At 34.0% G+C, this 13,444-nt stretch overlaps 1 protein-coding gene across 1 annotated transcript in view; it reads left to right on the top strand.

Annotated features, from left to right (window-relative positions):
• The window catches only part of FMN2 (formin 2), a 386,045-nt gene that overhangs the window by 234,869 nt on the left and 137,732 nt on the right, over positions 1 to 13,444 (top strand). Inside the window, exons 9-13 of the mRNA XM_066383454.1 lie at positions 958 to 1,049; positions 1,211 to 1,340; positions 2,657 to 2,803; positions 7,157 to 7,216; positions 7,373 to 7,493. Of these exons, the coding sequence (XP_066239551.1) occupies positions 958 to 1,049; positions 1,211 to 1,340; positions 2,657 to 2,803; positions 7,157 to 7,216; positions 7,373 to 7,493 (550 nt within the window). The remainder of the gene's footprint in view (positions 1 to 957; positions 1,050 to 1,210; positions 1,341 to 2,656; positions 2,804 to 7,156; positions 7,217 to 7,372; positions 7,494 to 13,444) is intronic.

The following is a 13,444-nucleotide window of genomic DNA, read 5'->3' as shown; positions in this document are numbered from 1 at the left end:
ATGGTAAAAATGCAGAAGATCCTCTCCTCTAAAGAAACAAATTTAGATTAACAAAATTTTACCTCATTTTCCCTTGTATAAGACGCACTCTTTTCCGAAAAATTTGAGGACTATAAACTGGGTGTGTCTTATAAAATGTTTGTAGACTTGTTAACTTGCATTAAAGAAGTGTGGCATTTGAAACGCCATAGATGGAACTGAGGACGGGGCAATATATAAAGACAATAATTCATCATCAGATGCAGACGAGGACAAGCTAATGTATGGGAGTTTTGACAGTGATGAGGAGTTGTTTGAATTTTATGATGAATAAAACTTGAGTTCAATAACTTTATATAATACATTGTTTTTCAAATTTCGGGCCCCCAAATCAAGGTGCGTCTTATATATGGAAATGTGGTAACTTGATAATTGGTTGAAAGAAAACACTTCAGAAGAAAAGAAGTAGGGTGTCTTTTTGTACAACAAAAAGAACATTCAACAGAAGAATCAAAACCTTTTATTTTAGTTGTGTGACTTAATAATTCAGTTGTATTTTTCTTCTAAGAAAAAAAAACCATAATAATGATTGCAATAGTTAAATAAGTACTTTTTACAATCATATAACAACCTGAGAATCAAATTGCTTCCAAATTTAATTGATTTCTTAATAAAAAACACTTTAAAATGAAAATTCTGCATTCAGGAGAGTATTATAAACAGCCAAAAAGCAAGAGAAGAAGACCATATAGTTTTAAAATATGCTTGAATAAATAAATGTTTTGTAGATCACTGATAGTAACATTATTTGGAAGATTTAGAGATGATCTGGTTTCCATTAAACTTATTTACACTTTAAAATGCCTCATGATGATAAGAAATATGAAAATATATAGAGTTTTACTGTATCAAGATCATCATTATCTAAGGGATTCAATTGGCCAGATTTTGAAAAACAGCTTGGCTTTTGATTTCCAGAGAGCACAGTCAGATGAACTGGAAAAAATTGAAAAGCATGGCCGGTCCTCCAAAGACAAGGAAAACGCCAAGTCTCTGGACAAACCTGAACAGTAAGCATTACTTAAGACCCTAAGTAATGGGCATCCGTGCTGTATGGGTTGGCACTCTCCATTTGGAAAATGCGATGTTCATAGTTGTTATGAATGATATGAGGTTGATTATCTGTCTATATGTGTTATATTTTTCCCTTAATTTGCCTTTATTTCTTTAGGTTCCTTTATGAGCTGTCACTAATCCCCAACTTTTCAGAACGAGTCTTTTGCATCCTGTTCCAGTCCACATTTTCAGAAAGCATTTGCTCAATTCGTCGCAAACTTGAATTGCTGCAGAAATTGTGTGAGGTCGGTAATGGTGTATAGAGAGCCAAAGCTTGGATTCTGGTATTTAATTGTGTTTCAAGAATGTTCATATTTTAAAAGTTTTATTTATTGTAAGTACTCATAAAATTTGAAGGATAGCAGTCCCATAAATGAGAACATAATATGATTGAGCTTCAAGAATGAAGCAAAAGTTCAAGTAGGCTTACTGGTCTGAAGGCCCTCTGTGCTTGAATGTGGTCACTGCTGATAGACCTTAAAGTTTTTTGTCCCTTCTGCTCCAACCAAAGCAGATTCTTCACTTTTCATGGTCCTCTCATATATCTAACTTCCAATTAAAGGCAATCTGAAGGTGTTTTATTTGCTTTTTTTCATATTTGGAAGGGTCCATCAACAAAACATGAATGATTCCAACCAAATGATTCAGAAACAGCTGTATGATTCAACAGAAGATCAGTATTCTTCTTCTTTTTTTTAATTTTTTTATAGGGACAGAGAGAGAGTCAGATAGAGGGATAGACAAGGACAGACAGATAGGAATGGAGAGAGATGAGAAGCATCAATCATCAGTTTTTTGTTGCGACACCATAGTTGTTCATTGATTGCTTTCTCATATGTGCCATGACTGCGGGCCTTCAGCAGACTGAGTAACCCCCCGCTCAAGCCAGTGACCTTGGGTCCAAGCTGGTGAGCTTTTTGCTCAAACCAGATGAGCCCACGCTCAAGCTGGCAACCTCGGGGTCTTGAACCTGGGTCCTTTCACATCCCAGTCCGATGCTCTATCCACTGCGCCACCATCTGGTCAGGCAGTATTCTTCTTGAAACAAAGAAAAAACTCTGGCAGAAATTACGGTATTAACAATTGAAACAATTAGTCACAAATCAATAGTACCATTTTCTCTGATTGTGGTAAATTTTAAAAAGTGGTAGTAATATAGTAAAGGTACATTTTTTTAAAGGAAGTGACATGCACATTTAGGGTAAACTTTGTGTTTGGAGAAGTGTGTATGAATTTATCAGAGATAAATCTGAATTTGGACATTAATCTTTGTAATTACATTTTAGTTTCCCACAACTATGTTAGAAATTTGTGTTGCTCCAGAGGTAGGTACAAGTGGGCTGAAAGCAATGGCATTATTTTATAGTAGTTGTCATATTACAACCTTCTGTGTTTTATAGAAATAGCCTAAATGAGTTCACTTTGGAGATACTCCTCTTCAAATGTAATAATGAACAATAATAAAGTTTGGATATGACCCAATATTATTAGTATAATAGGAATATCTGTCATTGACTTCTTTTTGTACAAGAGAGAAGTTGTTCTTCATTCTGTTTTACAGACATTAAAAAATGGCCCAGGGGTGATGCAGGTGCTGGGTTTGGTTCTTGCCTTTGGCAACTACATGAATGGTGGGAATAAGACTCGTGGACAGGCAGATGGTTTTGGATTGGACATTCTTCCAAAGCTGAAAGATGTTAAAAGCAGTGTAAGTATTTTGTATGAGTGAATATAGTCAAATTGAGGATAAGATGATTTGTTTAGTAATAAATTAGACAACAAACCAGTTGTAATAAATATTTCTTTATGTTCCAAGGTCAAAAGTTTCTTTTTGTTCTGAAGTAAATAAAAGTAATAGCCATCATATATTGATACTTGTGATTTAGTGAATAGTAATGTTTCCCGCTATGAGTAGTTTTGTATTCTGTGTCTAAAGAATAATTAAGTAGACAACATTTTAATATAAAAAAAACATTTTTTTACTCTACTGTTTCTGCTAATATTTATCTTTTGGATTCTAAGAGTAATAAATTTTCCTACTTTAGATAGTATGTTCATTACTTTTTTCTTTTCATCTGTTTTAAGCAAAACAAAGATAAGTAAAAGTAATTTATAAGTAAAATATAAAAGATGATTCTGTTTTTCTGTGTATTATTCTCTCCTTGATACAGATATGTATGGGAATGCCTAAGCCCTTTTGCAGGCCTAACTACTTTTTGATCCTACTTCTATAGCCATCTTTCTTTAAAATTAACGTCTAAGAGATTATAAGGATGTCAGTAGAAATATAAATTTAGGAAACAACCACGATGGTAAGAGTTAAAGTCCGAGATTGTAAACTTCGAAAACAGAAGAATTCTGTTTCTCTGATAAAAGAATCCCCACACAGAACTGGATGATGAAGGACATTAGGGATATTTTTATAATATTAATCTTCAGGAAGCAACTGGCTTACAGAGATGAAACTATAGAAAACTGCTCTTCCTAGAAATGAACTAATCTCTCACATATAAAAGAATTACTGTTTGTTTGTTTTTGTTGGTCAATGACTTATTCACTTATATGTCCGCTCATACATTCATTTAACATATTTTCCCTGGACATTTTTCCATTTAACATATTTTACCTATATGAAATGCTGGACACTGTGTGTTTCCAAAATTGGCTAAAACATGGTCCCTTCTTGGAACACCAAAAGCATATCATTTTTTATGATTTTAATGATTATATTTGTTCAAATGCTATTTTACTTGTATGATACATACTTTTGTAGGAACCTTCAGTATGTCAACCTTATAAATCATACTTTTTCAAAAACCAAAGCTCTCTAAACACATGGTAGTTTCTGAATAGTTTTTAACAAGCTCTGTTTGTTGGATTGAAACAGTAAATTTTGCAAATAATGTTGCAGTATATATAACATTGACATAATGTTTAACTAATAAAACTGTATCTGATATGATTTTGATAATTATATATGAATAAGGGATTTTTTTTGGTTTATATAAGTAAAATTCAACCTTTCAATAAGTGAAATTTTATTAATTTAAATCATATAGGAGTAACTATTAAAATTAAATAATGGATCAAGAAGCAGGACTTTAAAAAAATAATTTCACTTGCATTCTCACAAGTGCTGGGGTCCAGCCCCGGGGGGGATCCAGGGGTCCCACAAGGAGGAGACAGCGTCGGCAAAGATCGAGTGAGAGAGCCAAATTCTTTTCTTTCTCTTTATTCTCTAGTTAGCATTTACTGCCAGGCATCTCTGCTAAATGCTGGTCTAGCTTTCTTTTTATGCACACACACTAAGTTACAATCACATGGTATTTTGAATACATCATTGTTTTAGTTTCACTATGGTTACATATTTCCAGATAACAGTTAATTCATATCTATAAACTACAAATCAGGCGGTAAGTTATTCAAAGTATAGTTATACAATAACTTGAATAGTAATAACAATATTGGTACAAACTTCTAAAATATTAGTACTAATTAATAACTCTATTTTACTGTTGTTGTGAGTCAAGGGTGCAGAAAGAGATAGCAGACGAAATCATCAAAGACTAGCAAAAGGACCACCGCTTGCTCAGGCAAATGGCCTTGAGTTCATGCAGTGTCCTAATTCTTTTCCCACAAGACTACAAAAGGCTTGCTATTTAAGAAACTAACATAGTATTAAGAGTAACTTGTACTTAAAGATACATAGAGTGCACCTGCAAGATAGCTAGTAGCAACATAATATCAGAAGGCATTAGTTGCTATTGCTGCTATGAATCCCACCACATTCTTCTCCTTATTCTTGGAAAATACAAAAATCTCATGAGAATGTTTTACTGAGAAAAGCCCAGCAACTGCCTTCAGTGACAAAACAAGTCTTTTAACAAAACATTCTTTACTTGCCAGCTGCACTCCTATCCAAGACCACGCAACAGGCCACTCCACTACACTTTACCTAAGATTCTAATGTCTAGTTAAACTTTATTCATTTACTATATTCATACACTAGTTAAGTTCTAACTTTATTCTTTCTAACATGATTAATAAGAAGAAATTCTCCTACAAACTTAACCCTTTATGAGGGATATCATAGCCAGCCTCTTATGTTTATGAGCCCAGTTCAAGGGGCTTACAGGCTTTTCTGTGGAACTTACACCTTCTGTCTCATTTCCAAAGAAATTATTATAAATCTACAGGGAAAGCACGGTACTATTATCCCTGTGCTACAAATAATAGCACACACCCAGAAAAGGGGGGATATAAGGCCAGATTAATTCAAAAAGGTCAAAGGGGGAAGTATCGTTGTGCCTTTCCTTTGCAGTGACTTTGTCAACCCGCAGCCATTGGTCTTCACTGTGGTGACTTTGTCAACCAGCAGCCATTGGTCTTCTCTGCTGTGACTTTGTCAATCAGCAGTTTTTGATCTTCTTCTGCTGTGACCTTGTCAGCCAGCAGTTGTGGGTCTTCTCCTGCTGTGACTTTGTCAGCCAGCAGTCGTTGATCGGCTCCCGACACACAAGAGCAATGCAAATTCCTCCTGATTTCTTTTTCCTATAAAACAAATCCAACTATGCTCTTTGGTAATATCTGTAAACTGCACGGACAGAGCTGTTGCTCAGATCACTCAGCATTTCTCCCAGCATGCCTAGCAGCAGGCATTTAATAAATGTTTTGTTAATTGATTCAGGTACTGCCAACCATTTCATTGATTTACAAATTAGGAAAATAAAAAGAGGTCAAGTTGCTTAAGTTAGTTTACAAACAAATCTTATTTCTAATAAATATCTTTTGTTATTATTGCTATAAGTTACTGTGTAATAGATAGTGTCTTGTTATTATTATCATTACTGCTACTACTACCTATTACTATGAGGGATCTAAAATAGAGTAATAGATATGTTACCGTATGTTAAACTCCACTAGAAAAAGATTTTATTCTTTTTTAGAAAGAGGTGTAAAGCAATGGTGCTATTGAACTTTCCAGGGAATATAGTTAGTATCATAGAGGGTTTTTTTTAAGATATATTTGGTCTCCTACATTCAGATTATCTAGTACTAATTTTGAGCAATGCAAAAAATAATTAAAAATTAATGCCACCTAATGTTCCAGAAAGGTGTTGAAAGCTGTTAGATATGAAACAATTGTATACTTTTTTCTATAAATCTACACACATTGCATTATATATAGCTGCATGGATATGGATATGAATCCCTCAATCTCATTGGATGATACTACAATTTATAATATGTATTTGCACTTTTAAAACTCCTGATTACTTGAAATACTTAACTTTATTTTTATTTCCCTAATCTATACACTAATAAGACAGTCACACTTCCTGTTGCCATGATACCTATAAGTCCCCTGGATAGAAATGCTAGCAATATTTACTCATCTCAATTAAGATAGTAGTTATACCTCTTACTAATAAAACATAAAAATTAATTAACTAATTTTCTAATGGAGGAGAGTAATAATAGGAAAGTATAGTTGTGACCCTACCCTTAAACAACTGTACTTAACACATGCAGCTTAGATTGAAGCACTGGGGAAGAAAAGATCTTCTAGACCAGGAGTCGGGAACCTTTTTGGCTGAGAGAGCCATGAACGCCACATATTTTAAAATGTAATTCCGTGAGAGCAATAAAACAATCTGTGTACGTTATGCATTATCCAATAAAAATTTGGTGTTGTCCCAGAGGACAGCTGTGATTGCTCCAGCCACCCACAACCATGAACATGAGCGGTAGGAAATGAGTGGATTATAGTAGATGAGAATGTTTGATATTTTTAACGTTATTATTTTTTTTTATTGAAGATTTGTCTGCGAGCCAGATGCAACAATCAAAAGAGCCACATCTGGCTCGTGAGCCATAGGTTCCGACCCCTGTTCTATACTGTGAAACCCCTTAGATAAAGTCACTAAACTAAAGTAACTTTCACATTTGTTCTAAATGTCCTCATCTACATATGATGATTTCCTGGGATTTATTTTATTCAATACTATATATTTAATAATTTAAACAATACATCTTTACTTACTTTGGTCTTTCTGCCTAGGACAATAGCAGAAGCCTTTTGTCATATATCGTTTGCTATTTCCTTCGAAATTTTGATGAGGTAAGACAATGTTTGCACATAGGTCTAGTTTGTTATTCTTTATTGTTGACTGTTTCAGCATTGTCTGTTTTTGTTGTTTTGCCATTGCTGCTCTTGTATTTGCTTATTTCCACAAATGCTGATTTGTTTAAAAATGATGTGTTTCTTGCTAAATAGGATGCCGGAAAAGAACAGTGTGTCTTTCCCTTACCAGAGCCCCAGGACCTTTTTCAGGCCTCCCAGATGAAGTTTGAAGATTTTCAAAAAGATCTCAGAAAATTAAAGAAAGACTTGAAAGGTAACTCATAATCTTAATGAAACTCATTCACTGAGTTTCAATGCTGAGTGTATTATTTAGGCTTTCTAATAAGAGGGGACAGACTTTGCAACGTTCTTGAACAAAACATCTTTGACGGCCTTGTAGAACTAAATATTGTTTGGTATGTTAGAAGAAAGATTTGACCAAGAATTTTATTCTTTTGAGTTTAAAAAGTTATGTGTATTAGAAATTCAGATGTCAACTATTATTTTGGTTATTTGAATAGCAGTCTCCTTCATCAGGAGCCAATTTGATTCTTTTTTTTTTTTTTACTTTATAACCAAGAGCATTTGCACATTTCTCCTGTCATATTAAAGGGTGTCTAGTACCTCCTCACCCTCCATTCTTATACTTGCCCAAGATTTTGAGGCTTGTAAATTTCCCTGGGAATAAAATAGCTTTTTTCACATATTTGGTTAAGAAACACATTTCTGTATGTTTTATTGTTAGTTGAGAAGCCTTACATCAAATCATTTTGAAGAGAGTCTGAAATTCTTCAGATTTCTAAATTAATAAGAATGTTTACACAAAAGCAAATAGTTGACACTTATAAAAATTATTTTTGTAAGTGAAACCCTTTTTATTCCCTGTTCATGAGGTTTCTTATTGTTAAGGAGCTGAGAACAAACACCTCAGCTATCTATTTAAGCCTCTAACTTTATTAAGCACAGACAGGGAATGAATAAATTTACATGAGATTTTCATCTGATATGTTGCTATGTGAAAAAAAGATGCTTTGTTACTCCTATCCAGAAACCCAAAGGATGATAGAATTTCTTAGGAGCATCTATCCAGTTTTGAAATGCTCATGAATGCTGATCTATAATGAACTTTATGGAGGCACATATATTTTGGTTTCAGATGCTTTTATATGGATTAAAATCAACATACTAGCATTACATAGTTTGCTTTTAGTTCCTAAACATTCAACACATTTATTATAAGCCTATGCAGAATGAGCATTTGTAGGCGCTCTGGGTAACCTCAAATATGGGTGCTCATTTATTGAACCCAAGAATGACTGCTTATGTTATGTTTGTATAACACTATGTTACAATGTATTTTTAAGTATGATTTTTAAAAATAATAAAAATCCAAATTATTCATACACAGTATTTATCATACTTCAAAATTATACTAGTATATTGGTTTGCTTATTAATCTCTCTCTCTGTTTCTGTGTAGGGGCATTTCTGGGTTATCAGGAAAATACTTGACCCTTTAATCCACAGTTCAGTCTTGCAAAGTAGGTTTTCATAGTTTATAGGTGATTTGATAAAGGAAAGGAATGGTACTCTTTTACCAGGGGATTTATGTTTACTTATGATGTTGGTGCATCACTTTGGAATGTTACCTCATTTCTTTTTCATATTTACATGCTTTCCTACGATAGTTATTAAATATACACGTAGCCATAAAAATAGCATTCTCCCAAGACTTGGAGCTAAACAGAACTAACAGCCACCAGCTAATGGTTTTGAAAAGGACCAATACCCACTGCCATTTGTACTACTTCCTCTTGCATATCTGTCTCTTTGAGTCTGTGCTAACAACAGAAGATTAAAAATTGAAAAAGTATCTTAGCAATTTTTGAGTGACTCAGAGGGTTAGAAGGCAATGACTTTAACTGGAAGGGTTTACTCTTTACGGATAATAAGACAGACTTCTGTGAAGGGCATGTTTTCTCAACAAGCACCTATAGCATTTGCCTACCGTAGTATTTTCTCAAGTTTGTTCCTGTTTGTGAATATTTTTTTTTTAATTATAATTTTATTTTTTTAATGGGGCGACATCAATAAATCACGTTACATATATTCAAAGATCAACAAGTCCAGGTTATCTTGTCTTTCAATTATGTTGCATACCCATCACCCAAAGTCAGATTGTCCTCTGTCACCTTCTATCTAGTTTTCTTTGTGCCCCTCCCCCTCTCCCTTTCCCTCTCCCTTTCCCCCCTCCCCCGTAACCACCACACTCTTATCAATGTCTCTTAGTTTCACTTTTATGTCCCACCTACGTATGGAATTATGCAGTTCCTGGTTTTTTCTGATTTACTTATTTCACTTCGTATAATGTTATCAAGATCCCACCATTTTGCTGTAAATTATCTGATTCATCATTTCTTATGGCTGAGTAGTATTCCATAGTGTATATGTGCCACATCTTCTTTATCCAGTCATCTATTGACGGGCTTTTTGGTTGTTTCCATGTCCTGGCCACTGTGAACAATGCTGCAATGAACATGGGGCTGCATGTGTCTTTACGTATCAATGTTTCTGAGTTTTTGGGGTATATACCCAGTAGAGGGATTGCTGGGTCATAAGGTAGTTCTATTTGCAGTTTTTTGAGGAACCACCATACTTTCTTCCATAATGGTTGTACTACTTTACATTCCCACCAACAGTGTATGAGGGTTCCTTTTTCTCCACAGCCTCTCCAACATTTGCTATTACCTGTCTTGTTAATAATAGCTAATCTAACAGGTGTGAGGTGGTATCTCATTGCAGTTTTGATTTGCATTTCTCTAATAACTAAAGAAGATGAGCATCTTTTCATATATCTGTTGGCCATTTGTACTTCCTCCTGGGAGAAGTGTCTGTTCATGTCCTCTTCCCATTTTTTTATTGGATTGTTTGTTTGTTTGTTGTTGAGTTTTATGAGTTCTTTGTATATTTTGGATATTAGGCCCTTATCTGAGCTGTTGTTTGAAAATATCATTTCCCATTTAGTTGGCTTTCTGTTTATTTTGTTATCAGTTTCTCTTGCTGAGCAAAAACTTCTTAGTCTGATGTAGTCCCATTCATTAATTTTTGCCTTCACTTCTCTTGCCATTGGAGTCAAATTCATAAAATGCTCTTTAAAACCCAGGTCCATCAGTTTAGTGCCTATGTCTTCTTCTATGTACTTTATTGTTTCAGGTCTTATGTTTAGATCTTTGATCCATTTTGAGTTAATTTTAGTACAGGGGGACAAACTGTAGTCCAGTTTCATTCTTTTGCATGTGGCTTTCCAGTTTTCCCAGCACCATTTATTGAAGAGGCTTTCTTTTCTCCATTGTATGTTCTTGGCCCCTTTATCAAAAATTATTTGACTATATATATGTGGTTTTATTTCTGGACTTTCTATTCTGTTCCATTGGTCTGAGTGTCTATTTTTCTGCCAATACCATGCTGTTTTGATTGTCGTGGCCGTAAAATAGAGTTTGAAGTCAGGTATTGTAATGCCCCCAGCTTCATTCTTTTTCTTTAGGATTGCTTTGGCTATTCGGGGTTTTTTATACTTCCATATAAATCTGATGATTTTTTGCTCTATTTCTTTAAAAAATGTCATTGGAATTTTGATGAGAATTGCATTAAATTTGTATATTGCTTTGGGTAATATAGCCATCTTGATTATATTTATTCTTCCTAACCAAGAACAAGGAATATTCTTCCATCTCATTATATCTTACTCAATTTCTCTTAACAATGGTTTATAGTTTTCATTATATAAGTCCTTTACATTCTTTGTTATGTTTATTCCTAAGTATTTTATTTTTTTTGTTGCAATTGTGAAGGGGATTATTCTTTTGAGTTCATTCTCAATTGTTTCATTGTTAGCATATAGAAAGGCTATTGACTTCTGTATGTTAATTTTGTATCCTGCGACCTTACTGTATTGGCTTATCGTTTCTAGTAGTCTTTTTGTGGATTCTTTGGGGTTTTCGATGTATAGGATCATATCATCTGCAAAAAGTGATACCTTTACTTCTTCTTTTCCGATATGGATGCCTTTTATTTCTTTGTCTTGTCTGATTGCTCTGGCTAGAACCTCTAGTACCACATTAAATAACAGTGGAGAGAGTGGACAACCCTGTCTTGTTCCTGATTTAAGGGGGAAAGCCTTCAGTTTTGTGCCATTTAATATGATGTTAGCTGATGGTTTATCATATATGGCCTTTATCATGTTGAGATATTTTCCTTCTATACCCATTTTGTTGAGAGTCTTAAACATAAAATTGTGTTGTATTTTATCAAAAGCCTTTTCTGCATCTATTGATAAGATCATGTGGTTTTTGTTCTTTGTTTTGTTGATATGGTGTATTATGTTAACCGTTTTACGTATGTTGAACCATCCTTGAGATTCTGGGATGAATCCCACTTGATCGTGATGCATTATTTTTTTAATATGTTGTTGTATTCGATTTGCTAGTATTTTGTTTAGTATTTTAGCATCTGTATTCATTAGAGATATTGGTCAGTAGTTTTCTTTTTTTGTGCCATCCTTGCCTGATTTTGGTATGAGAGTTATGTTGGCCTCATAAAATGTGTTTGGAAGTATTGCTTCTTCTTCAATTTTTTGGAAGACTTTCAGTAGAATAGGAACCAAGTCTTCTTTGAATGTTTGATAAAATTTGCTGGTATAGCCGTCAGGTCCTGGACTTTTATTTTTGGGGAGGTTTTTAATGGTTTTTTCTATTTCTTCTCTACTAATAGGTCTGTTTAGGCTTTCTGCTTCTTCTTGACTCAGTCTAGGAAGGTTGTATTGTTCTAGGAATTTATCCATTTCTTCTAGATTGTTGAATTCAGTGGCATATAGTTTTTCATAGTATTCTACAATAATTCTTTGTATATCTACGGTGTCCGTGATGATTTCTCCTCTTTCATTTTGGATTTTGTTTATATGGATTCTTTCTCTTTTTTCCTTGGTAAGTCTTGCCAAGGGTTTGTCAATTTTATTGATCTTTTCAAAGAACCAGCTCTTTGTTCTATTAATTTTTTCTATAGTTTTACTGTTCTCTATTTCATTTATTTCTGCTCTGATTTTTATTATCTCCTTTCTTCGGCTAGTTTTGGGTTGTTTTTGTTCTTCTTTTTCTAGTTCCTTAAGGTGTGAAGTTAAGTGGTTCACTTGGGCTGTCTCTTGTTTGTTCATATATGCCTGAAGTGATAGGAACTTCCCTCTTATCACTGCTTTTCCTGCATCCCATAGATTCTGATATGTTGTATTGTCATTTTCATTAGTCTGTATATATCTTTTGATCTCTGCACTTATTTCTTCTTTGACCCATTCATTTTTTAAAAGTATGTTGTTTAGTTTCCACATTTTTGTGGGATTTTTTTCCTCCTTTTTGCAGTTGAATTCTAGTTTCAAGGCTTTATGATCAGAAAATATGCTTGGTACAACTTCGATTTTTCTGAATTTGCTGATGTTGTTTTTGTGGCCCAACATATGGTCAATTCTTGTGAATGATCCATGTACACTGGAGAAAAATGTATACTCAGTCACTTTGGGATGAAATGTCCTGTAGATGTCTATTATATCCAGGTGCTCTAGTGTTTTGTTTAAGGCCACTATATCTTTGTTGATTCTCTGTTTGGATGACCGATCTAGAGCCGTCAGCGGTGTATTGAGGTCTCCAAGTATGATTGTATTTTTGTTAGTTTTTGTTTTAAGGTCAATAAGTAGCTGTCTTATATATTTTGGTGCTTCTTGGTTTGGTGCATATATATTAAGAATTGTTATGTCTTCTTGATTCAGTGTCCCCTTAGCCATTATGAAATGGCCATTTTTGTCTCTGAGTACTTTTGTTGTCTTGTAGTCAGCATTATCAGATATGAGTATTGCTACACCTGCTTTTTTTTGGATGTTATTTGCCTGGAGTATTGTTTTCCAGCCTTTCACTTTGAGTTTGTTTTTATCCTTGTTACTTAGATGAGTTTCCTGTAGGCAGCATACAGTTGGATTTTCTTTTTTAATCCATTCTGCTACTCTGTGCCTTTTTATTGGTGAGTTTAATCCATTTACATTTAGTGTAATTATTGACACTTGTGAGTTCCCTATTGCCATTTTGTAGATGGCTTTCTATTAGTTTTGTGTCTTGTTTGATCCTTCTCTTTCGTTTTTTTATCTTTTGTTTTTATTTGGTTGTATTCCATACATCTTTCCACT

The sequence above is a fragment of the Saccopteryx leptura genome, chromosome 1, assembly GCF_036850995.1.
Source record: "Saccopteryx leptura isolate mSacLep1 chromosome 1, mSacLep1_pri_phased_curated, whole genome shotgun sequence".
Lineage (NCBI taxonomy): Eukaryota > Metazoa > Chordata > Mammalia > Chiroptera > Emballonuridae > Saccopteryx > Saccopteryx leptura.
Note: the sequence above shows the minus strand (reverse complement) of the source record. Positions and strands in the feature narration are given on the sequence as shown.